At 43.6% G+C, this 22,432-nt stretch overlaps 1 protein-coding gene across 5 annotated transcripts in view; it reads right to left on the bottom strand.

Moving 5' to 3' along the window:
- EVI5L (ecotropic viral integration site 5 like) overlaps positions 1 to 22,432 on the bottom strand; it is a 63,390-nt gene that overhangs the window by 20,315 nt on the left and 20,643 nt on the right. For 3 of the 5 annotated variants that reach the window (XM_036758349.1, XM_036758372.1, XM_036758364.1), the window contains exons 5-14: positions 18,701 to 18,925; positions 18,291 to 18,365; positions 17,380 to 17,505; positions 15,482 to 15,625; positions 15,054 to 15,143; positions 13,307 to 13,404; positions 13,094 to 13,154; positions 7,805 to 7,858; positions 6,216 to 6,248; positions 3,725 to 3,865 (exon numbers count right to left, since the gene is read on the bottom strand). In XM_036758349.1, the coding sequence (XP_036614244.1) occupies positions 3,725 to 3,865; positions 6,216 to 6,248; positions 7,805 to 7,858; positions 13,094 to 13,154; positions 13,307 to 13,404; positions 15,054 to 15,143; positions 15,482 to 15,625; positions 17,380 to 17,505; positions 18,291 to 18,365; positions 18,701 to 18,925 (1,047 nt within the window). Of the gene's footprint in view, positions 1 to 3,724; positions 3,866 to 6,215; positions 6,249 to 7,804; positions 7,859 to 13,093; positions 13,155 to 13,306; positions 13,405 to 15,053; positions 15,144 to 15,481; positions 15,626 to 17,379; positions 17,506 to 18,290; positions 18,366 to 18,700; positions 18,926 to 19,935; positions 20,017 to 22,432 lie in introns of those variants that run through there. The other 2 variants (XM_036758377.1, XM_036758358.1) reach the window with 2 other exon arrangements.

The following is a 22,432-nucleotide window of genomic DNA, read 5'->3' as shown; positions in this document are numbered from 1 at the left end:
TTATTAATAGTTTATTAATTTTCCATATCAACAGCTCATTTAACTAAGTCAGGCTAGACTTGGCCCAATTGTGTTATATGTTCTCATTTTTTCTTTCATTCTAACATGGTGCTGATTTTGACCTTTGCTCTAACAAATTAACGGTCTGGCTGTACACACTGCTGACTTGGAAATAACTCCCACACAGGTAATCTGTTGTTTTCTGTCTGTTAAAATATAATCAATTCCATTTTTGTGATGTTATTTGGCATTCAGCTTGTTCAGAATGTCCTGACTCTCTTTTCAAAGAATTTGCGATACATTATTATGTGACTTCTGTATTATAACCCTCTGGCTGCTTTCATTTCTTACTCTTAATCTATGTTTTCTAACATTTTTTTCTATCTTCCCCATGCCTACTTTAGCTCTAAAGTTACAAAGTATTAAAATATATGAAAATTAATTGAAGGAAAGTTCTTAGTGAGTGGATAGATTTTTTTCTATTTCATCAATATATGCTGATATATAAACTGTAATTATTTTAATATCCTCTTGCAAATGTTTATCATGAGTAAAATATAAGAGATCAAATGTCTCATAAAATAATGTTTCTTGTTGTTTTTGTATGCATGCTAACTAACTTTTTTATACATCTAAGGAGAGCCTACGAGCTATCCTTCCACCTAACTGTCACTTCCTTTGTCTTCTGGAGTCATTTTTGGCAAGAAAGTAAAAATTGATTCAGTTCTCCCAGTAGTATGTCTACTTGCTGGTCACTGAACAAGGATTTCGCATTTAAAATACCAGTAACTAAGTTAATGTTTATAGATGGTCTAAAAACTGTGATTTTTGGCATCTTCTCTCCTTTCCATCATTCTGTCACCGAAGAAGTAGAAGGAGGCCACATGGGACTAAGGGATATTTAAAAAAAAAAAACTTTTTCATTTCATGGGTTGTCACAGCAAAAGGATTCATTATCAAGCAGCTAACTTATTTGTAATAAGCCTCTCTGAACTTAAGTAGGTGAGTCCTTGGAGATTAGTCGGTATTTAATGCCCTTCCAGGGTGAGTAGAACCTGTCAGAGCTTATGTTCTGCTGATGTAGCCTTTGAATTAACAAATGAAAAAGCATTTAAAAAGAACTTAATATGTGAAAAGCACTGTGCTAATGCTGGAGATAAAAAGAGAAAAAGCCAGTCCCTGTTCACATTCAAATGGGAGAAATAAGATACTTAGAAAGTTCTAGCTGCAAGTGACATGGAAAGGACTAGGGTCCTTAGAGTGTGATGACAAAGCCGATAGTGTTGCATCTTCTTTAATTTTATTTCTACTGATAAAATCATATCCGTTTTTGGCGTAGAACCATTTGATGATACCAAGGACTTTGGTGGTGAAACTTTCTTTCCCTGGTATTCAGGGGTTGCGGTCGCTGAGGAGGGGGCACTGGCACATTTTCTGAAGCACCTGTCAGGCCACATCTCCACAGGGGCTGCTTCCCAGGCTGATGGCTGAGGGGCTAGGTCAGGGTTGGGGGGAGGTGGGGAGTGGGAAGAAATAGAATCAGTGGTCTGGGCTTGCTGCCACTCCTGAGGTTCTTGGGCTTACCTGCCTATTAGAGACAGTTGGTGTTGATAGTAGGGAAGAAGTGGGGTCCCCTTTCCTTAGTTACTGCTTTCCTTCCACAATGATAGCTGAAGTGAAAATGGTGGTCTGAGGGCACTGCTATTACCAAGGCTCTTGGGCTGTCTTCATTGGAGTCTGAGGGGAGGGGTATGGTTTGACTTGCTTGGAACATGCTACCCTATCTCTTCCCTAGGATGCCATGCTGTTTCAGTTAAGCTGGCTTGCCTGCCTTGGGATAGTAGTTAGTCAGTAGCTGATGGGATAGCTGGTCCCTTCTCCACAGGAATTGCTTCCCCAGTAACTTTGGTAACCTAGGGTTACCTCCATGCTACTATAGGACTTTGGGAGCTAAGAAGATTGTTCTTGTGTGTGTTGTTCAGCTCACTGTGAAAAAAAATTCTCTCTGCCATGTAGCCTCTTAGATGCAAACGGGGTTATATTCATATGAGGATGATTATACTTGTCTCGTGTAGACTCAGGAAGATTTCCTCGAGTTACGTGGGGAAAAAGAAAACAGTCAACTGTTTGCCATTGTGTGTGTGTGTGTGTGTGTGTGTGTGTGTGTGTGTGTGTGTGTGTGTAGCGATAGTTTGGAATAGTTTTCCATGGCTTCCTTCCATAGGTTCCTCATTAACTAGCTTACTGATCACAGAGCTAGCAAAAGCTAGCATTTACATTGTGCTTTAAGTCTAGCAAGGTGCTTTACAAGTATTATCTCATTTTATCTTTGCAACAACCACAGGAGGTAAGTGCTATAAGGATTCCCATTTTATAGATGAGGAAACTAAGGCAGACAGAGGTTAAATGGCTTGCGCAGGGTCACACAGCCAGGAAGTGTCTGAGAGGGAACTGGAACGGAGGTCTTCCTGATTCCAGGTTCAGCACTTTAACCGCTAAGTCACCTGATCTGTTGTACCACAGAATACTAGTGTGAGAAGGACCCTTGGAGAGCACCTAGCCAACTGCACTCATTCTTCAGAAGGCGGGAAGCCATTTGTACAAGGTCATCCAACTAGATGTGGGATCAGAACATAGCTCTCGTGTGTATCCTCAGACTGCCAAGCCACTTTCCTGAGGCTACCCTAAGACAAATGTCCTTGGGAAGGCCAGTCTCTCCCTGCCCAGCTACCCCAGCCCCAACCTAACACTCCTTCAGATTGAGAGCTACAAGGGCCTTCAACAAGAACCTCAGGCCGAGTCTCTCATTTTACAGATGAAGAAATGGAGCCTAAGGAGGCGGACTGACTCGTTCAGTCACTTTCATTTTATGTTGGGAGGTTCGAAAAGCACTTTTCTTACAACAATCCTGTGAGGGATGGAGTATAGACTTTGTTATCCTTATTTGATTGAGGTTGACTCACAGAAGTGAGGGGACTTGTTCGAGGTCACGTAGATAGGAAGACGTCACAGTTCTATAATGCTTTAAAGTTTGCAAGTGCTTGACACACATTATGTTATTTGAGCTCACAACTGTGTGTGTGTGTGTGTGTGTGTGTGTGTGCGCGCTATTATCATCCCCATTCTACGGATGAGGAAACTGAGGCTGAGTTTGACTGGCTTGCCCAGGATCATATAGCTAGTAAATATGTAAGTTAGGATTTGAATCTAGTTCTTCCTGACATCTAGATCTCATTTGTACATCCTTGTTTTAATGTTGTCTCCCCTATTAAACTAGGAGCTCCTTAATAGCAAAGACTGTCTCTTGCCTTTTTTTGCTTTGGTAATCCCAGCACTTAGCCCAATGCTTGGCACAAAGTCAGTGCTTAATAAATGCTGTGGCCTGCCTGCCTGACCAAGTTCCACGCTTGGTGGGGGGGATCCCCTCTGTCATACTACTTAGTAAGCAACAGAGACAGGATTTGAGTGTGACTCCAAATTCAATGTTTTTTCTCCTAGGCTAGGATTCCTAACTCAATGGCACCTCTGGATTATTTGTATCATTGTTTTCTCCCATTGCTGTCTCTCCTTTTGGCGTATTTGGCTCAGAGGGACACAGCCCAAATATGTCACTTGTTCACATTTGCAGGGCACAAACTTTGAGAGGGCTGACTTGCCAGGGGTAGTGCTGGCATCCCTTCCAGCTCCTTTTCTGCCCTGCCCAGGTATGGCATTAGGGCCTTACCTGCTGTTCCTGGAGCTGCCGGATGGTGCTCTGAGCCTTTTGGAGGTTCTCAGTGGCTGAGCTGCATTGCTGTTTCACCACAGCTAGCTCCCTCTTGATGACATAGTTCTCCTCGGCCTCTTGGGCTCGGGTGACCTGCCCCTAAAGGAGAAGGGAGGTCCAGTTATACAAGGATTCTTTATGCTCCTGCCTCCCACCCTATCCCTCCCAACTCTTGGTTCCCACCCCATGCCACAAAGATGGAGTCTGGGCTCCAAGGGGAGATGTGAGACAAGAGGTGCATTGGACATGGCAGGGTGGTTAGGCTTCATGGTCAGGTGCTGGGAGATGGTGAAGGAGTAAGAAAAGAGAGGGGAAAAAGGTAGTAATCAAGAGCTTTGTGAAAAAGGAAAAAGAGAAGCAGCAAACTAGCAGGAGTGGGGAAGAAGACAAGTCAAGTTTGCCAGGAGCCTAGAGTCCCAATATCCTAATCCTCTTGGTACTTCTATTGTTCCTCTTAGGGACCGGGTTGTGCCGGTATTAAAGATGAACACACGCTCTGTGGCTCAAATGCTCCACCTGCAGGCCCACAGGAGTCCTGTCTTGCCCCTGTTTAACAGGAACGGTTCTGTTCTCCTGGATCCTCAGGGGAATGCAGGGAGCTACAGTTAGTAAAGCAGCATGATGGACATGCCTCAGCAACCTCAGGACTGCTGGTTTGTGGCAAGGCTTCTCTCAAAGGGGTGCTATGAAGATCATATGAAATAATGGATAGGAAAGTACTTAAGTCACAGAATGTCAGAGTTGGAAGGGACTTTAAAGATGGTCTAATTCACCTTCCTGATTTTATAGATGACAAGGCACGGATGGCATAGATATTGGGTAAAGGTTCTTGAAGGTTATACGAGCAGAACAAAAGTTCTGGCAGGTCCTAAACCAAGCAATGGACTATGTCTTTCATCAAGGCACCAACTTAGCTCAAGTCAAAAAGGGTTCAATACTAGAAGGTTCGCTGGCAGGCCATGATTTTTTCTTTCTTTCTTTTTTTTTTTTAATGGCCATAGCAACTCATAATGCAGACTAGTGATGCATGGAGAGGCTGTAATCTGTATCAGTAGAGGGAGTATCTACAGTGCTGAAATCAGTTTTTTAGAAGTAGTAAGGAGGGGCTTAAATGTTTGCCAAACTGACCAAGGCAACTAAGTCCCCAGGAAGTCTCGGGAACATAGACCAAGAGCTGAAAGGCATCTCAGTGACTGGGCCAAGATCACATAGCAATTCAGTGGAAAGAGCTGAGGTTGGCACCTAGGTCTCCTGATGCATGATCCAAAGCTCTTTTTGTTATCCCAAGCTGCTTCAATAATTCTATTCAACAGAAATTTACTGTGCACCTAAGTACAGGGATTTTGAAGGGGTTACAAAAATGAAGAAGATACACTCCTAGTCTTTAAGGAACTTAAAATCCAGCAACAAGTGAAACTACAGAGAAACTGGGCTAGAAGCTCAGTCTCCAGGATTCTATAATTCACATAAATCACGTTAGATGTGAGGTCAGTCCCTTCCCTGACCCAGTCTGGATCATCATTTTTTCCCTTATATCTTGTATGGCAAATAAACGAGTGTTTTAAGGGCTTAGAAATAGAGATGAGGGGGGCAGGTGAAGTAGCAGATAACAAGCCAGATCCATACATTTTATTGGATCTCTAGCTCTTGGGCAATTTACCCTGTTTGTTAAAAGTTATCCAACGTAGCCTGTTGAAAGGAACAAAAACACAGTTCAAGGATGTTTTCTTGAAGAGATTCCTTCATTGGATGTGTGGGAAATCAAACTAGGTGACTCCTAATGATTTTAAAGACTCCTCATATGACCACACTACTATCACCCCAGCCATCCCCACAAAAAAACCAAAAATAAGTATGGACTTTTCCCCACCAGGCTCAATGCAGAAGGTTTTTAGAAAAGATGGTCTAGTGAAACAGGTAGGTGAGTTAGATGAGAAGCCAGACACTGGCCTAAGAAGCATTTTATATTTGTGATGGGAGGACAGAGGGCAGACTGAGAAAACATAATAGTGATTCAGGTACATACATACACGCACACACAACTTATCCTACAAAGAAACCCTTCCTCTCTATCCCTCCTTCCTTCCTATCCACGCCCCCCACCCCCAACATGCACACATCTTAAGAATGGAAAACTATCCCCTCTCCCCAGATTTACAGAGACGCACACACACAATCACTATGGGGAAAGCCTGAAAAATGCATCATCATGCACCCAATAATTCTACAAATGGCCACTTGGTCAGAACTGGGGAGACACTTGTTACATGCACTGTGTGAAAACCACCTCCTCCCCCATCCTTTATATGGGAACAGAGCATTGTCCACACACACACAAATCCAAGAAATGACTGCAACCACTGCAGAGTTAAGCATCGGCAGAAGGGAAGAAGCATGGAGTGCAGATGAAAACCAAAGATGGGTAGGAAGAAAAAAAAAAGTACCGTACCTGGATTAACCTATCAGCCAGAGCAGCACTCTCCTACCGAAACCCACAGGGAGGAGATCCCGAAAGAGGGGAGAGGTAGAGCAGAAGGGATGGGATGTGGGGAAAGGGGGAGAAGAAAAACACGACAATAACCGGCAGTTACTAGCACAGTAGACTAGAGCTAGAAGCAAGGGAGAAAGAACAGGCTGAGGACCAGAGGCCATAGGCAGAAATCCAGAAGACAGCCAAGGCCAACACTGCTTCAGTTCCACAGAAAAATACATGGGTAGTAATTGGGGAAGGGAGAACGTGGTACACTGGAGTGTCTGCAGAAGTAGGAAAAGCAGGGCAGGCTGCTTCCTGTCCAACCCCACTCCTTGTTTTCCAGCTTTATCAGATTTGTTCACACATTAGTTGAAGAGGTTCTCTCATGTGACAAAATAGAGCAGCTATAGTAGCAGAAAGAATTTTTTATTCTCTACGCAAGTTTTTTACTTTCTAAAATAATATTTGAGAGTTTACTTTTGTTGTTTTGTTCTCATGTATACAAAACAACAACAACAAAAAAATCCTGACACATCGTGACATATCTCCGGGCTATGTGACAAAGAAAACAGAATCCTAATGAAGTTCCCTGTCCCTAGCAAAGTGACCAAAGAGGGAAAAGGTTCCTAGTTGTGTGCAGAGCAAGCCTGGGCCCAGGAGTACTTCTAAATGCAGGCTGGGAGAGAAGGAGGAAGAAGGTCATCGGCCTATGCCTCCCCTCCACCACAGACCCACCCCTCCACCTTCCCTTTTAACACTGTCAAAGCTATGGAGTTCGTCAATCTGCTAGTAGCACCAAAAGGGCAGTGGTATAGTTCAAATAAGCATTTATTGGATTGCCAAAGTTCTGGTGCTGGGCATACTGTCACCTAAGTACATGGCAATCCAATTAAAACATCAACTATACCCCTATTCTAATTAAGATAGAAGTTTTACCATCATTCAGGGAAGCATTACCTTTATCTCTCTCCCCTTCTCTCCATATATATGTGCGTGTATATATGTGTATGTATATACATGTACATATATACATATACATATATACACACATATACATATGCACCCATATATATGTACACACATACATATGTTTATGTACCTGTGATTATCTATCTAGATCATGGTATTTACAGTGCCAATTATGGCCCAACCAACCCAAAGAGTTAGTTACAATACCACTCAAGCCCTAGTAAAGTTAAATCACAGTCTCATTTTACATCACAATACAAATCACAGCATCACTGACAGTGGAAGACAGTGGGAACTGTCACACACCAATGTGAAGTGCTGCCCACAGGACACGGTTACTCAGACCCTAGGCCTTGGTCTCGCAGGACACAGGGCAACATTCAGTTCAGGGTAATGACCGTCCCCTCCACCACAAAGGTGGTCTCTGCAATGCAACAATAAATGGAGATGGGATCCTCAAGGAGTGGAACTGGGTAACCCCGGCCTCCAGAGATCTCAAAGGGGAGGTCGCTTAAAATGCCAAGTGAGGCCTTCTGGGGACTGAGGTTCCTCTGGAAAAGGGAGAGCTGCTGGAGGTGGACAGGGACATCCCTCACCTTCTCTAGGGTCTCAATCCGCTGCTTCAGGAGCCGGTTCTCTGTCCGCAGCCTCTATACACCAAGGGAGTGATAGGAGAGGACATGTTAGAGTGGACCCCTTCTTCCAATCTGACCCCAATTTCCCTGTGGTCAATCTAGGTCACTATCTAATTCTCTTCTCCTGAAGGCTACATCTCCTTTTAAGGGCCTGACCTTAGATTTCCGACAAACAATTCTGGTCTAGTCCAGGGATTCGAAACCTTTCTGTGGGTCCTGGACCCCTGTGGTAGGCTGTCTGCTGAAGCATATGGACGGCTTCTCAGAATGTTTTTAAATGAATAAAATAAAATACATAAGCTTACAAAGGAAACCAATTATACTGAAATACATCTATCAAAAGCTTTGGGTCCCGCCCCGCCCCCACCTCCAAACAGTTTCCTGGACTTCAGGTAAAGAAATCCTGCATAACTTTAGAAAATATAGTCTTGGTTCATGTTCAAACGGCTATGGATTTTTCCTGGAACAAAAAAAAAAACCAAACCTTTCATTCAGTTAAAAAAAACATGCCTTGGTTTAGTTCAGAGGTCAACTAGCAAGAATCCTCTCCATCTCCATTATTCACATAAGCTGTCTCCTGACACATGGCATGAGTGCCCTCCTCAACTCCATGCCTTTCTATCTTCCTTCAAGGCTCATCTCATGTGTCACGTGCTCTATGACACTGTTGCTGATTTCCTCAGTTGTCAGTTTCTCTCACTCTTCACTTTTTTTTGTATCATAGTTGTCTGATACATGTTAATAGTCCTTCCAGTAGAATAGAAAAATAGCTCCTTGAAGGCAAGGGAGTCTATGCAATTTCCTGGATCTCCAAGGACTAGCCCAGATATTTAATAAATATTGGCTGCATTTTTATTTCTACACTAAGATTCACAACACTGCCCTTTCCCTCTTTTGCCTTGCTCTGTCTGGGGCAGATGCCAGGGAGTTAGCTGCACAATCATGGGAATTTTGGGACTAAAGGGCCCCAAGAGACCATGACCCTGAACTTGCCCAAAGGCCCACAGTCCCAGGCCTCTTGACTCCTGCTCTGATGCACTTTGCATTCTACCAGTCTGGAGTGCTGAGTCACAGATCCATGTTCTTGGCTGGGCTAGTCCCACCAATGCCCTTTCCAGCCCCACGAGGAATAGCGGAGGTAAGAGAGAGAACTAGCCCCTGATCACATTCTACACCATCCTTGTGCTCTACTCAGATTCCCATAATTTCAGAGGCACAGGAAGAACTCAGAAAAAGACCAGTCAAGAACAACTTGAAGGATGAAAAGGATAAGATAAAGATAAGATAAAAAGACAAAGATAAGATAAAAAGATGAAGATAAGATAAAAAAAGGTCAAAATAACTGAATTATTATCAATTCTCAACCCTGTATCCTAATAGAAGCCTACAACCCAAACTAGGAATAATAAAATGTCATTTCTATTTGGTATGGAAATAGATGCCCACAGTTACATATTGGTAAATAGACTTTCCCCATTCCCATTTTGCTCATTGAGATAAATATGCATTCCCTGTGTAGATGGGGTGTCAGGAGTCAACTTGGAGAGGGTTGCAGATAGAATTAAAATGCTACCACATATGACCCCCAAACAGAGTCCTCCATCAGTAGGTTTGCAATCCAGGACAAATTATACTTGTGTACCCTTCTCCTCACACAAAGGCAGCCCAAAGAAAAGAAGCCACAAGCTGAGAAGGCATCTATAGAAATGGAGAGGGTAGGGCAGGGAGAGAAGGAAAGGAGTCTGATCCTTCCTCCTTTGCACTTAAGATACAAAAGCAATGGGTGTAATAGTCAGACAATGGACCTGGAATCAGTAATCCTGATCAAGGATTGTAAAGGCTCAACCCTTTACTGGCTACGGATTTTGAACAAGTCACCTTCACTTCGGTGCCTCAGTTTTCTCATCGGTAAAAGGAGGATAATAAGAAACTTATCTGTCTAGTTCTTTACAGTTTCAAAGCACTTACACACACATGCTTTCATCTGAGCCTCAAGATATGTCTAAGTTAGGTAGGGCAGGCTTTGTCTCAGCTGTAATAAATGATGTGGTCAAAGACACATGGCTATTGAGCACCAGAGCACACACTACATAAATCAGTTTTTTGGACTCCTAATTCAGAGATTTTTTTTTACTACCTATACCGCAGGGATTTCTATGTGGGTCAAAAGAGATAATACACGTGATAGTGATTTTTAAGAGAATCTAAAAAGTGCTTTACAAGTTTGTTATTACTATTGGTGATGGAGCTGGGGTGGTTTTGTGAAGAATGATTGTATAAATGTACAATTTTTAAATGAATGCATAATTAAATGTATAAATTTCAGGAATATATATGTATATAGGTGTGCATATGTTTATATGTGTATATATGTACATATGTGTACACATACATGTCTTTCTATCTATCACAGCAGCTGGTAAAAATCACTCACACCTTCCTTGGCAGCTACCTCCCTGAGACCCCACAAAGCTGGTACTCAAATCTGTAGCATCCAAGGAGACATCCACCCAGAAAACAGGTTCCAAGACCTGTCTCTACTTTGCCAGAAAATAGGTGGTTTGAAGAGAGAAAGGGTGAGTAGGCCTTAAATGTCTCTGACTGATGAAGAATGGAGCCGAAGAATGTTTCACAGACCAGGCGAGTAAATGAGCAAACCACAGAGGCTTTGCTGCATTACGGCAAGTGTTTTCATAGGCGAAAACTTGGTTTTGATTCTCGATTTTAAAAATCATTCCCTTTTCATAATTTTATTATACATCTTCAACATTTTTGATCACAGATGACAGATACTGTAAGAACATCTCCACTGCATTTTCTTAGTGTCTGCTTTTGCTCCATGCAGAGGAAAGGGATTGTTTTGAAAGCTACAACTGGGCAGTTTGGTTAAGTGTGACTTAGCAAAGCATTATGTCAAAAAGCTTATTCCATGAAGACAAATAGTTGGCATTTCTATAATGCTTTCCCATAGAATCCTCCCAAGAAGCTGTTATAATAAGTAGTGTTATAGTTACAGATGAGGAAGCTAAGGCTCAGAGAGATGTCTCCATTGTCATCTCTCTTTCCCTGACTTACTCCTTCCCAAATGTGAGGCATTACGTGAATGAGGGCTGAGTCATATTACTTTGAAAAGGCTGCTAACCCTGCTCAATTAGGCCATCTATCTGTCATAAAGCAGAGTTTATCCCACCAAATCAACAGAATAGAGAATCCTTTTAAGAACTCAGGAGACTTCGAAGCCCCCCTTAGTCACCAACTTAGTCATCATCAAATTGACCTTTCTGCTTCAGGTTAAACCCATGTCTTAGTCACCTAATCCCAGAGGTTGAAGAAACCTCAAAGGTCATCTACTCCAATCCCTTATCCTACTGTTGTTGTTCAGTTGTTTCAGTCATGTTTGACTCTTCATGACCCCGTATGGGGTTTTCTTTTCTTTTTTTTTCTTTCTTTCTTTTGTTCGTTTTCTTGGCAGAGATACTACAGTAGTTTGCCATTTCCTTCTCCAGTTCATTTTACAGATGAAGAAACTGAGGCAAACAGAATTAAGTGACTTGTCCAGGGTCACAGAGCTAGTAAGTGTCTGAGGCCAGATGTAACTTGCATCTTCTTGACTCCAGGCCTGGTGCTCTATCTACAGCGTCACCTAGCAGCCTGACCCTTACCCTAGGAGGAATCTCTTTACCAGAGAATAAAATGGGAAGTCACCAGGACTATCTTTTGCCTCTTTTTGTATCTCCAGCACTGAGTGCAATGATTGGCACATAGTAGGCACTTAATAAATAATGATTAAAGAATGAATAAATGAATGAATATAAGGAGAAGATAGAGCATAGTGATCAAAGTCCTGGGTTTAGAGTCAGAGCTAGGTTTATGTCCTATTCCTGACATTTATCAGCTGTGAAACCTTAGGCAGGTCACTTTCTTTTTCACAAATTCATTGAATCATTGGGTTGGCAGGGCCCCTGCAACTCATAAGATTAGTGAGTAACAGGATGAATCCAGGCAAGTTGCTTATCTCCAGGGTTCTCAGTTTCCTCATCTTCCAAACAGAGATAATACCACCTCATATTCTATCTAAGTCACAGGCTTGGGGAGAGGTTCAAGTGAGAGAACAAAGCCAGATAAAGACATGCAAAAATCATCATTATCATTATAACTAAGAGCTGGGCCGTGGGGGCCCTCTAGTGGAAGGCCGATTAGTTTGGCAGCTGTAACAGGGGTGAGGGCGCTGAGCTGATGGATAGCCTAAGGAAGAGGCACCAATGAGGAGCACTTTGTTACCACCAGAATTGGAAGGCCCTCTCTCTTCTACAGTATCCCCAAGTGATGGTTATCCAGTCTTTGCCTGAAAACTTCCAGTGATGGGGAACACACTATCCTTCAAGGACAGCTCTTTCAGGCAGGTTTTCCCTAAGACTGCCTCTTTGTAACTTCCCCTACTGTTCCTAGTTTTGTACTCTGGAGCCAAGCAGAGCATGTCAAAGCCATCTTGTACATGAAAGCTCTTCAACAACTTGAAACGACTGTCCTGATTCCCTCCTAATACTCCTTCCTCTAAGTTCATTCCAGTTCCTTCAGAAATCTTTGATGTGGCCTAGACTCTGAGCCCTGCACCATCGTGGTGCTCTGGCCTTACTCTGGATGCGCTCTAGTCTGTCAATGGCCTTTCTAAAATGTGGTGCCCAGAAGTGAGTGCAATCCTCCAGCTGGGAGCTGGCCGGAGGATGGCAGAAGCATCGCCTCCCCTGTTTTGGATCCTGTGTCCCTCAGCAGAGTCTAAGATGAAGTGAACTTTTTGGGCCACATCACATTGCTCTTTATCTCCTTTCCCCCTGCATTACCTGTTCTCCTCTACCCATTTGATAGGACTGCTGTGGCCCTTCCTAAGCCCTCCTGGGATATAGATTTCTGACCCCTGGGTTAGTAGGAAATGGGGAATCTAAGAGAGAACAGAACCAATGAAGATCTCAAAGTACTTTGGTGATCTCCAACTGGGGGCAGTCTGCTAATTCATGGTTTACACACGACACTGACACATGACAAGGAGGAAGGAAGATGAGCAGTTTCAGTCACTGAGGCACTAGAAATATTTGCAGCCCTTGACATTTTTATCTCTCCTCCCAAGGTCTGTTAATCAAACGACTGGGGTTGATCCCTGGATCAAAGAAGAATCAACACCACCACTGGGGGGCTGCTAGGTAAGGCTCAACTTGGGGTGGAAAGGAATAATCCCTGAGGTCAAGAACTTACTTTGATCTCTATCTGCTCCTCCATCTCTTTGTTTTTGATGGCAGCATATTCCTTCTCCAACCTATAAAGAAGGGCAACTCTAGTTCAGTTCTAGTCAAACATCCCCTCTTCTACCCCTCCTGTTGCACCTCATTTCTTTCTGAGAATCTCCTGATTAGGAGCTCCTGGCCCACCCCAACTGCTTCCCAAGGATCGAGAGTCCCACATACTGACCTTTTCATCTTCTTGGGATTGTACTTGACCTGGTAGGCCTTGAGAATCAGCTTGTCAGGACAGCTATCAAACTGATGGGGTATCACCTTTTGGAAATACTGTGGAGACATACCCAGTCACAGCTACCCCTCCCACCATGGAACCCCTCAGGGTCCCTTTTGAGTAATGGTCACCAGTCACCCCCAACCCCTACCAACCTCCTGTTTCTCTAGAGCAAGGGGTCTGAAATTTCAGCCAGTGGGCAGCTAAGAATGGCTTTTATATCTTTTTTTTTAACACAATAAAACTTTATTACAAATGTTAAAGCCATTCTTAACTTACTGGGCCCACACAAAAACAAACCACTGCCATAGAAGGTTAATGGCAGACAGCATCCTAATTCCTCCCATTTCCAGTTCCCCAAACACAAGATTACCACTCAATCCAGCTATTCTCTGGATCAGGGCTCTGATTTAAGACACGGTATGGATGAATCTGTCCTTCAAGAGACCAAGCTCCATAAAGAAACCAAACAACTGATTGTCTAAGTTTGATAGGGGAAAGAAATGTAGAGAAAGATTGATAAGGCTAGTCACATTACTCGGGGTTCCTATAGCTCTCTCTAGCTTCCTTCAAGTCAAGGGCCAAATTTCTCAAACACAGAAATCAGGAGGAGGATAAAACAAAAAAAAATGGGTGGGTAGGCAGACTGAGAAAAAGGCTTTCATAAAGACAAGGAGGAAGGCAAGGAGATAAGGTAAAAGGCTGAAGGTACCTAAGGATGGTACTGGGCACACTATAGGAGCTCAAATATTTAACTGAATCAAAGTAAAATTAAGCAAAATAGAAATCTTAGATAGCATACACCTAGAAAGAGCCTTGAAGCAAACAGGGAGGAACTTTATCTTAAAGAAGGCTAGAGTGAGGTGGGATCTGAGAAGGGGAATCTTCCTCCCCCAAAGTCATCTAGTCTACCTTGAGATGGCAGGGCACTGACCAAGAGCCTTGGGGCCCATACAGACCCTAGCAAAAGGGTTAAATGTTAGAAACAGCCCAGCACAGCTTAGGGTAGGCTGGCAACAGGAGGTGGGGGAGGGAAGGGGATTCAAGGAGATTGGCTCCTGCTCTTCCACCACAAGCTGGCCTCTCAGGCTGAATACAACGGATCCCCCTGTGTCTGTGGACACAACTGCTGCCTTTGTGTATTCTTCCCTGAAACACCAGCTGGGAAACATTGTGGGGGGGTGAAGGGGGGTGCGAGGTGGAAAATCAACCTCTTCCTCCAGTAAGGCTCTGTCCCAGGATTGTTGATTCTCTTTCTCCTGGGTCTGACCTATTGGCTAGGACATCCGAGACAGAAACCATGCCCAATGTCATGTCTATTTGATGATTCTAATTTACTGTAAAGCACATTCTGCAGCATGTGGCTTCAGGGAACCCAAGCTGGAGGCAGAAGACGGAACAATGTGTTCTACCCTCCTTTTCTATGCCCTCTGCATTCCCTTCTTGCCCTGTAGGCCAAGAATGGCCTAACTAGCAAATTCACTCTCTCTCACTCCTCCTTCGGATCTTTGTTCACTACCTCCACCAGGAAAGCCTCTGAAATGGCCTTCAGATTCCTAGATATCTTAAAAAAAAAAGGCTCATGGATGATCTCATTCCTCCTTTTTCCCAAGCCAGGTTCCTGCCTCATTTTAATACACTTTCTAGGTGTACAATGTGAATCTTGTCTGTATAAGGCTCACAGTTACTCCCTCCTCCCACTCACTTGTGACATGCCCTCCATGTCCAGCTGCATCAGCTCCATCTGGTTCACCTGAAGCAGGGCCAGACCCACCCGGAACACAATTTCCAGTCCCTGCAATGGGAAGAAGTTGCCTGTTTTTACAATGAAGGTCAGAGATGCTGGCTCTACCTATTTCTCCCCTCTTAGTCCTAGGTCTCTGCTACATTTGAAATGTCAAACAGGTAGAAGCAGGATTGGGAGAAAAGATGGTATGAAGCTGGAAGAATTCAAAAAAAGGAACAGAAGATGGCAAGTACAGCAAGGGCAGAGAAACTCAAGAGAAAAAAGAGAAAATCATGAATTAGTTAGCAAAGAAGAGAACTGAGCTGTTATTTTAGGGCCTGTTGACACAGATCTAGGTTACTTTGAATTCTTCCCTTCACCCAGGCCCACTGAACCTTAGCCCTTACCTCATACATAAAGATGTCGAAGACTCGAGTGGCAATTGGCAAAGGGAAGGTTGTGAGGAAGAGTGTGAGGAACCAGGATGAGGCATACATGGAGGTATGGAAGCTCTGGGATCGAAAGTGGATGTTCAAGTCTGGAAGCTGCTCCTGCCAGAAAATAAAGAAGGCAAGAGAGGTCCCAGTGTCCCCACCAATGTTTCCCTAAGACAGAACTCTAGTACAACCCATCCTGACCCCAGCCAGAGGTTAGCCATCAGCCTTAGTGTAAATGTGTTTTAGCCACTCCATCGTCGCCACAGAGGGAAGCTCATGTTCCAGTTAGTACCCAACTTCTCTAGGCTTCTGTAACAATTTTTATTCTTTCTATCTAAAACCCTTTAGGGATCTCAATCCCATGTACCTATTTCTAATGTTAGATGCTTAAATTTCCCCTTCTCTTCCCATGATCCTTCCTTGTCTCCCATTACATGACATGTGCAAGTCCTCTTTTCACATCCCTACCCTTAATCACAGATTTTCAGGAATTAGATGCCAAAGGAGGGAAACTAAGGCATGGAGTAGGACATGGGGAAATTCTTAGGGTCCTCCAGGGTATCTTTGATGGAACTGGAAACAGAGTCAGTCTAGCGCTCCAATCATCTGCCCCTTCAATTCCCCTCCACCACCTTTGCAGACTTCCTCCCAGAACAGGGAGTTTCTTGACTCCTAGGACAACACTGAGTTACATATTCAGCTTTAGAACTTCTTGGCTAACTGACCTAAAAATCATGACATTCCTGGTAGAGGAGATAAAGTAGTTTTTCATCATGGGGAAAAAATGGAAATCAACTTCAGAGGCCAGATATAACTAGACCACGGGAAGCCTCAGTCCCTGGGATGTTCAGATACTTGGATCAAGCGAATCTTTCTATTTTCTCAGGACCAGCTCTTATGCTAGTCCTTATTCTGCCTTATTCTCCTCAGTCCTGAGGGGGCCTAATAGCCCCCTCCACCTGCATCTGGCTTCCTGAATGGGCCAACTTACACAGCTCTGTCTAGCAGCCATGAGCAGTGCGGGGGCTGCTATTTATAAACAAAGATGTCTGCCAGCTCGCCTTTAATAAGCAGAGGTGGGTAGACATTTTTCCCTGTTACACACAGAAACAGAGTGGTGGGGGGGCGGGGCGGGGAGGAATGTCTGGGTCTCTCTCTGTGGCTCTGTCTCTCATTTTCTCTCTCTCTCCCCCCTCACATATTTTTAACCTTGTTTCCTAAACAGACACAGTAAAGAACCATCGCTCTGGGAATTTCCTCAATCAATCCAGTCCAGTGCCTTCCTTTCAAAAGGCTTTGGAAACCAGGGTCAGGCAGAGCCAGACTCCCTCCTAAGACAGAAAGAAAAGGCTCAAAGCAATAGAGAGGGGTATATGTCTTAGTAAGGTACGTCTGCAAAGTAACTTCCTTCAGAAAAGCTGCTTTTTACAGTATGTTGCCAAGAAAAGGAGGAATAGAGGAGAAAAGGAAGATAGAACAGAGAAGGTATAGTTAACTCACAGGTAAGGTTTCCCTTTATGATTAAGCCAGGCCACACAATCTGACATGGACAAGAGAGAGGGTTTCCTTCACTCTAAATTCTACTGTCCTTAAAGAACTTCCAGACAGAAGGACAGGAAAGCCTAAGAGTCAGGAAGGCAGAGGAAGCAACCATGGCTTCTCAGTAGTTATCTGAAGCCATCATCCTGGATCTCCATTAGTCTTGCACTCAGTTCTGGGCCCTTCTACATGAGACACCTGAGTAGGCTGTTCTTGGGTTGGTGAAGGATTCAGTTAATAGGGCTTGATGTAACTGACAAATATCAGAACCAGGGATGCTCACCTTCACCAAAAAGACAAATCACTTCAGTTCATGTCCCAGACCTCACCTGTAACATGTACTCAAACTGGTATATGCAGAGCCCCAGCTCAGCCATGCTAGGCTTAAAAAGTTCCCGTAGACGATATTCCTGCATCAACCGCACAAATACACAGAATGCCTCCTCCTCAGGCATCTGGGGTGAAAAGGAGAAAGACACTGTGTTGAACAGGGTTCCAGACAGGATTAGAGGTTTCTCACAGATAGGGGTAATGTCCTATACTTCTCATATTTTTCACTGGGCTTCTGCAGCACAGAGGGCTAGGGAAGAGCTATATTTGATATCATCTGTGCCAGTCAGGTGAGGTATTAAGGATGAGAAAGGCAGATGTTGGGCTATGACTTCCTATGGTGTGCCTTCCAAATTCCTGAGTGTTTATTTTTCTACCTTTTTTGTCCCTTGTACTACTGCTAGCCCTTCTTTCTCATCTAGAAGAGTTTCCCATGGCCCAATGGTGCTCACCCCTCCTTCATTTCCTCCCCTTAACACTGCCTCCAAAATGCCCATCCTAAGTTACCTTCGAGTCCCTGGAAGAGGATGGAGAAAGAATGACTACTACTGGGCATTTCTGCCCTCTGCCCTCTGCCCTTCCCCTAGATTGTACAAGTTAGCAAATTCTTACACAGGGACCAGCTCAGCGCTGTATCATGTCTCAACATGCTACGGATGCTCAGCCTGTGTTTCCATCAAAGAATGTAGAAGTGAACAAACAGGGTAGCTCTGTGGGGCCACCATCAGTAGGATATAAGCACTGACATAATACAGTCAAATGCTTCCACTACTCCACCCCAGGGAAGCCAAACAACTGAATAAAATAACGACAGAAGTCAGGGATTCCCACGGTGAGAGTCACATACATGATGCATAAACAGGGGAGCAGAGCAGTCAGCTACTTTGGCTTCAGGGGCCAGGCCACTAACCTGCATTAGAAGCAGGCCAACGATGAAAGCGCTGCCCTGACAGTAGCCCACCTCTCTGTCCACCAGCGAGTAAGCCTGGAAGAGAAGAGAACAGTAACAATGTACCTGCCAGTGCCTTGGGAACTGGGAAGCAGAGACTGTTGATTCCCTCTGTAGAGGTCAGCTTGGGATATAAGAAAATCAGGACATAGGAAGTAAGAGCTTAAGGGTCTTCCTGAAAAAGTGATTAAAAACAGACATTGGAAACCAGCTACCTCCTGTGACTCAGTATCCCAAACTTATTGCCATCTACCGAAAAAAAATCTCTTCTCAGCGACACTTTGAAGAAAGAGAAGAGCCAGAAAGCTGACTCCTGAGATTTCTGTGGAAGAAATGATCCCCTAGGAGACTGCCAACCCCATGCCCTTTACCTTCATGACGTTGAAGAGGACCTCCTGGCCCAAACTGTCCTGCCCCTTGAAGAACTCGTGTTCAGGGTAGGTCCGTGCAATGTCTCGACGGATCAGTTTCTCACAGGGAGATGACATTTTGAGCAGTTCTGAGTACTGGTTCTTCACTGGCATGTCTGTGGCACTGCAGAGAAGCTGCCACACAATGGCACGGAAGTGGTGAGGGATACCTTTCCGGATCAGCTCCTGGGGAGCAGAAGACCCAAAATGATGGGGTAGGCTACAATGGGGTTTCTGATCCTCTCTCAGTTTAGTAGAGAAAAGAAGCTTCAGGCTCAGAAGCTCAGGTTGGGAACAATGAGGTATGGAGGAAAAGAACCTCAAATAGGCAAAAAGTAGTTCTAGATTGGTGTCCCCACTTCTAATCTTTCCCTACTCCACTCAATACTATATATCACAATGCCAGATTTTTTTGACAGCACCTGCAATTTCATCAGGTTGGGGTGCTCCCTGTGAGGACCTTCTTCCATCAGTACAAGGCAGCACCTTCTCTACAATGCCTGCCACATAGTAGGTGCTAAATAATAGTAGGTGCTACTGACTTGACCCTTAAAGACTTGCCTGGGTCACTGAAAGGACAAGTGCCTTGCCCAGGGTCAAAGGGCCAGCATATGGCAGAGGTGGAATGTGAGTTGAGGTCTTCCTGAATCTGAGGGTTCATTCTCCACCCACTAATCCTCGCTGCTTTTCCTAACACAGGGCTTTTTGCTTGTGTGACTTCCCTGTTCAAAACACTCTCAGTGGTTCCTGTCTACTGAGTAGATTGTAAACTTTTAAAGATGTCAATCAAGGCCTCCTACAATCCGACCCCCACTTATCATTCTAATTTTATCTCCCACAAGAATCATAGAATCTCAGAATCAGAATCAGAAGAACCCTCAGAGGTCATCTGCTGAACTCTTATCTACAGCATGAATCCTCAGTACAACATCCAGTCTCTGCTCATATTACCTCCAGTATGAAAGTTGGGGCAGTATTACTTACTGGAAAATTCTCGTATTAAGCTAAAATATGCCTCCTTGTGCCTTCTACCCCACTGGTCTTGGTTCTGCCCACTCAATAAGCCTGATCCTTCTTTCAGGAGAGCTCTTCAAACACATAAATACCTTTGACAATACCTCCCCACCAAATATTCTCTTCTAAAAGCTAGGCTCTTCAATAGATCCTCACACAAATATGGTTTTAAGGGTTCTCACCATTCTGGCCACTTTCCTTGACTTGAAAAGCTGTCACGTGGAAGAAGGATTAGACTTGTTCTGCTTGGTCCCAGAGGACAGAACTAGGAACAATGGGTGGAAGTTACAAAAAGGCAAATTTGGCTTACTGTCAAGAAAACCTTCCTAACAATCCCAGCTTTCCAGAAATGGAATGGGCTGCCTCTGGAGCTGGTGGGCTCCCTATCACTGGAGAGTTTCAAGCAGAGGCAGGAGGTCCACTTGTCTATTTTGGAGACTATTTTGGATATGAGTTGTATTAGATGGCCAGTGAGGTACCTTCCAATTCTGAAATTCTGGGATTCTAATATTTCAGACATGTTCTATCTTTTCTGTTTCTTAAACTGTGGCATCCAAAACTAAATACAATACTTTGGAAGTGTACTATCATCTCCTTTGTTTTAGACCTTGTACTTCTGTTAATGTAGCTTCAGATTACATTAGCCTTTTGTGCCTTATGCCACACAACTGAATTCTATATAAAACACCCAAGTCCTTTTCATATGAGGGACTCGGGTACGGAGCTCACTCTAGTCCGTGCTTACCAGCCGCCATCTTGGCTCCGCCCCCCAGTCCTTTTCATATGAACTGACATTCAGAAATCTCCTCCCATCTTATACTTGAACAGCTGATTAAAAAAAAACAACTAAGTGTAGGACTTAGCACTTACCCCTAATAAATTTTAACTTATTAAGATTTGGCTTACAGCATTCTGGTCAGGCAAGTCCTTTCTGGATCCTCATTCTGTCATCCCAGATATTAGGCTTTCTTTTCCATTTTCATGTCATCTGCAAATTTGGTAAGCATGCTATCTATGCTTTCAACTAAGCTGTTGATAAAAATATAGACCAGAACAGGGCAGAGGCTGGCAGCATAACACTAGTGATGCCTTCCTCTAAGTTGATACTGAATGAATATAGCTATATGGAGCTAGTCAATGACTTCTTATTCATCCTTCTTGACTTTTCTGCAGCTGTCAACACCACTGACCACCCTCTCCTTCTGGATAGATCTTCAGGATGCTACTCTCTCCTGATTCTCCTTCTGCTTGGCTCACCACCCCTATTCAGTCTCTTTTTGCTAGTTCTACATCCATGTAGTGCCCCTTAATTGTGGGTTTACCCCAAGGTTCTGTCCTGGGACCTCTACTCCTTTCTCTCTATACTGCTTCAACAACTTTCTCAGCTCTTAAGGGTTTAATTATCAGTTCCATGCAGAGAACTCCCAGATCTATATATTCAGAAGAGTCCCAGTCTCTTCCCTGAACTCTTGTTTCACATCACAAATTGCTGATTGGATATTTCAAACTGACTATCACAGAGATATCTCTCTCCCTTTTAAAAAAAATCTTAAAAAAATTTTATTCTGAATTTAACAAACTCCAAACAAAACGGTTATTTCCATAAACATAATAGAATAGATAGAGATGACTGTCTAGGAGACTACAGATCTCCATGATGTATAGCTTGTTTTTCTTTTTAAGTAAAAAAATACATTTCTGTAATTTTCAAAGCTGCCCTGCCTATCTGTGCTTCCTTCTGGCCTTCCTTCTGCTCTCTAAATTAAAAACAAAACAAAACAAATGAAAACACCATACCTTAGTGGGTCTCTTTTCTTTTGTTTTTCTTTCCTTATTCTCTCTTATCCTCCCACCCTCACCTCACACTAACAAAGAAAAGTCATAGTAACAAATATGTACAGTTAGCAAAACAAATTCCTATACTGGCTGTGCATCAAGATACTTGTTTCATTCTACAGTTTGAGTCTGTCATCTCTTTATCATGAGACGGGTGGCCTAATTCATCTTCAGTCCTCTAGAATCATAGCTTACAGCCATTTCAAATTCAACACAACCAAAATAGAAATTACTATCTTTTCTGCAAACCTTCCCTTCTACTGAACTTCCACCATTCTTCCAGGCCCCCAGGTTCACAACCTTGGTGTATGCTTCAGTCATCACTTTTTCTCCAGTCAGTTGTCAAATCTTGCCATTTCTGCTTCTATGACATCTTTTGAATCCAACTCCTCTCTACTTACAATCACCTCTTTAATTCAGGTTTTCATTACTCTTCACTTGAACTGCTACACTGGTCTTTGTACCTCATGTCTCCCCATTCCAATGCATCCCCCACACAACTGACATAATGACTTTCCTTAAGTGTAGATGTGACCATATTAAACTCTTACTCAAACTCCAGTGGCTCCTAATACCTACAAGATCAAATATAAGTTCTCCTGGGTTTTAAGCCCTTTCACAACTTGGACCCAAATTATCATTCTGAGATCATTATGTATTACTCTTTCTCCTCTCACTCCTATGATCCAGCCAAATTGCTCTTCTCTCTCTCTTCAAATATGGCATTTCATTTTCTGTCTCTTTTTTTGAGCCTTTGCACTATGTGTCTCCCTTCCCCTCAAAGCCTGGAATGCAATCTATCTTCCCTATATCTCATAAAATTGAAGCCATTCCTGATTCCCT

Source organism: Trichosurus vulpecula, chromosome 1 (genome assembly GCF_011100635.1).
Source record: "Trichosurus vulpecula isolate mTriVul1 chromosome 1, mTriVul1.pri, whole genome shotgun sequence".
NCBI lineage: Eukaryota > Metazoa > Chordata > Mammalia > Diprotodontia > Phalangeridae > Trichosurus > Trichosurus vulpecula.
This window is presented reverse-complemented; position numbering and strand designations above follow the sequence as displayed.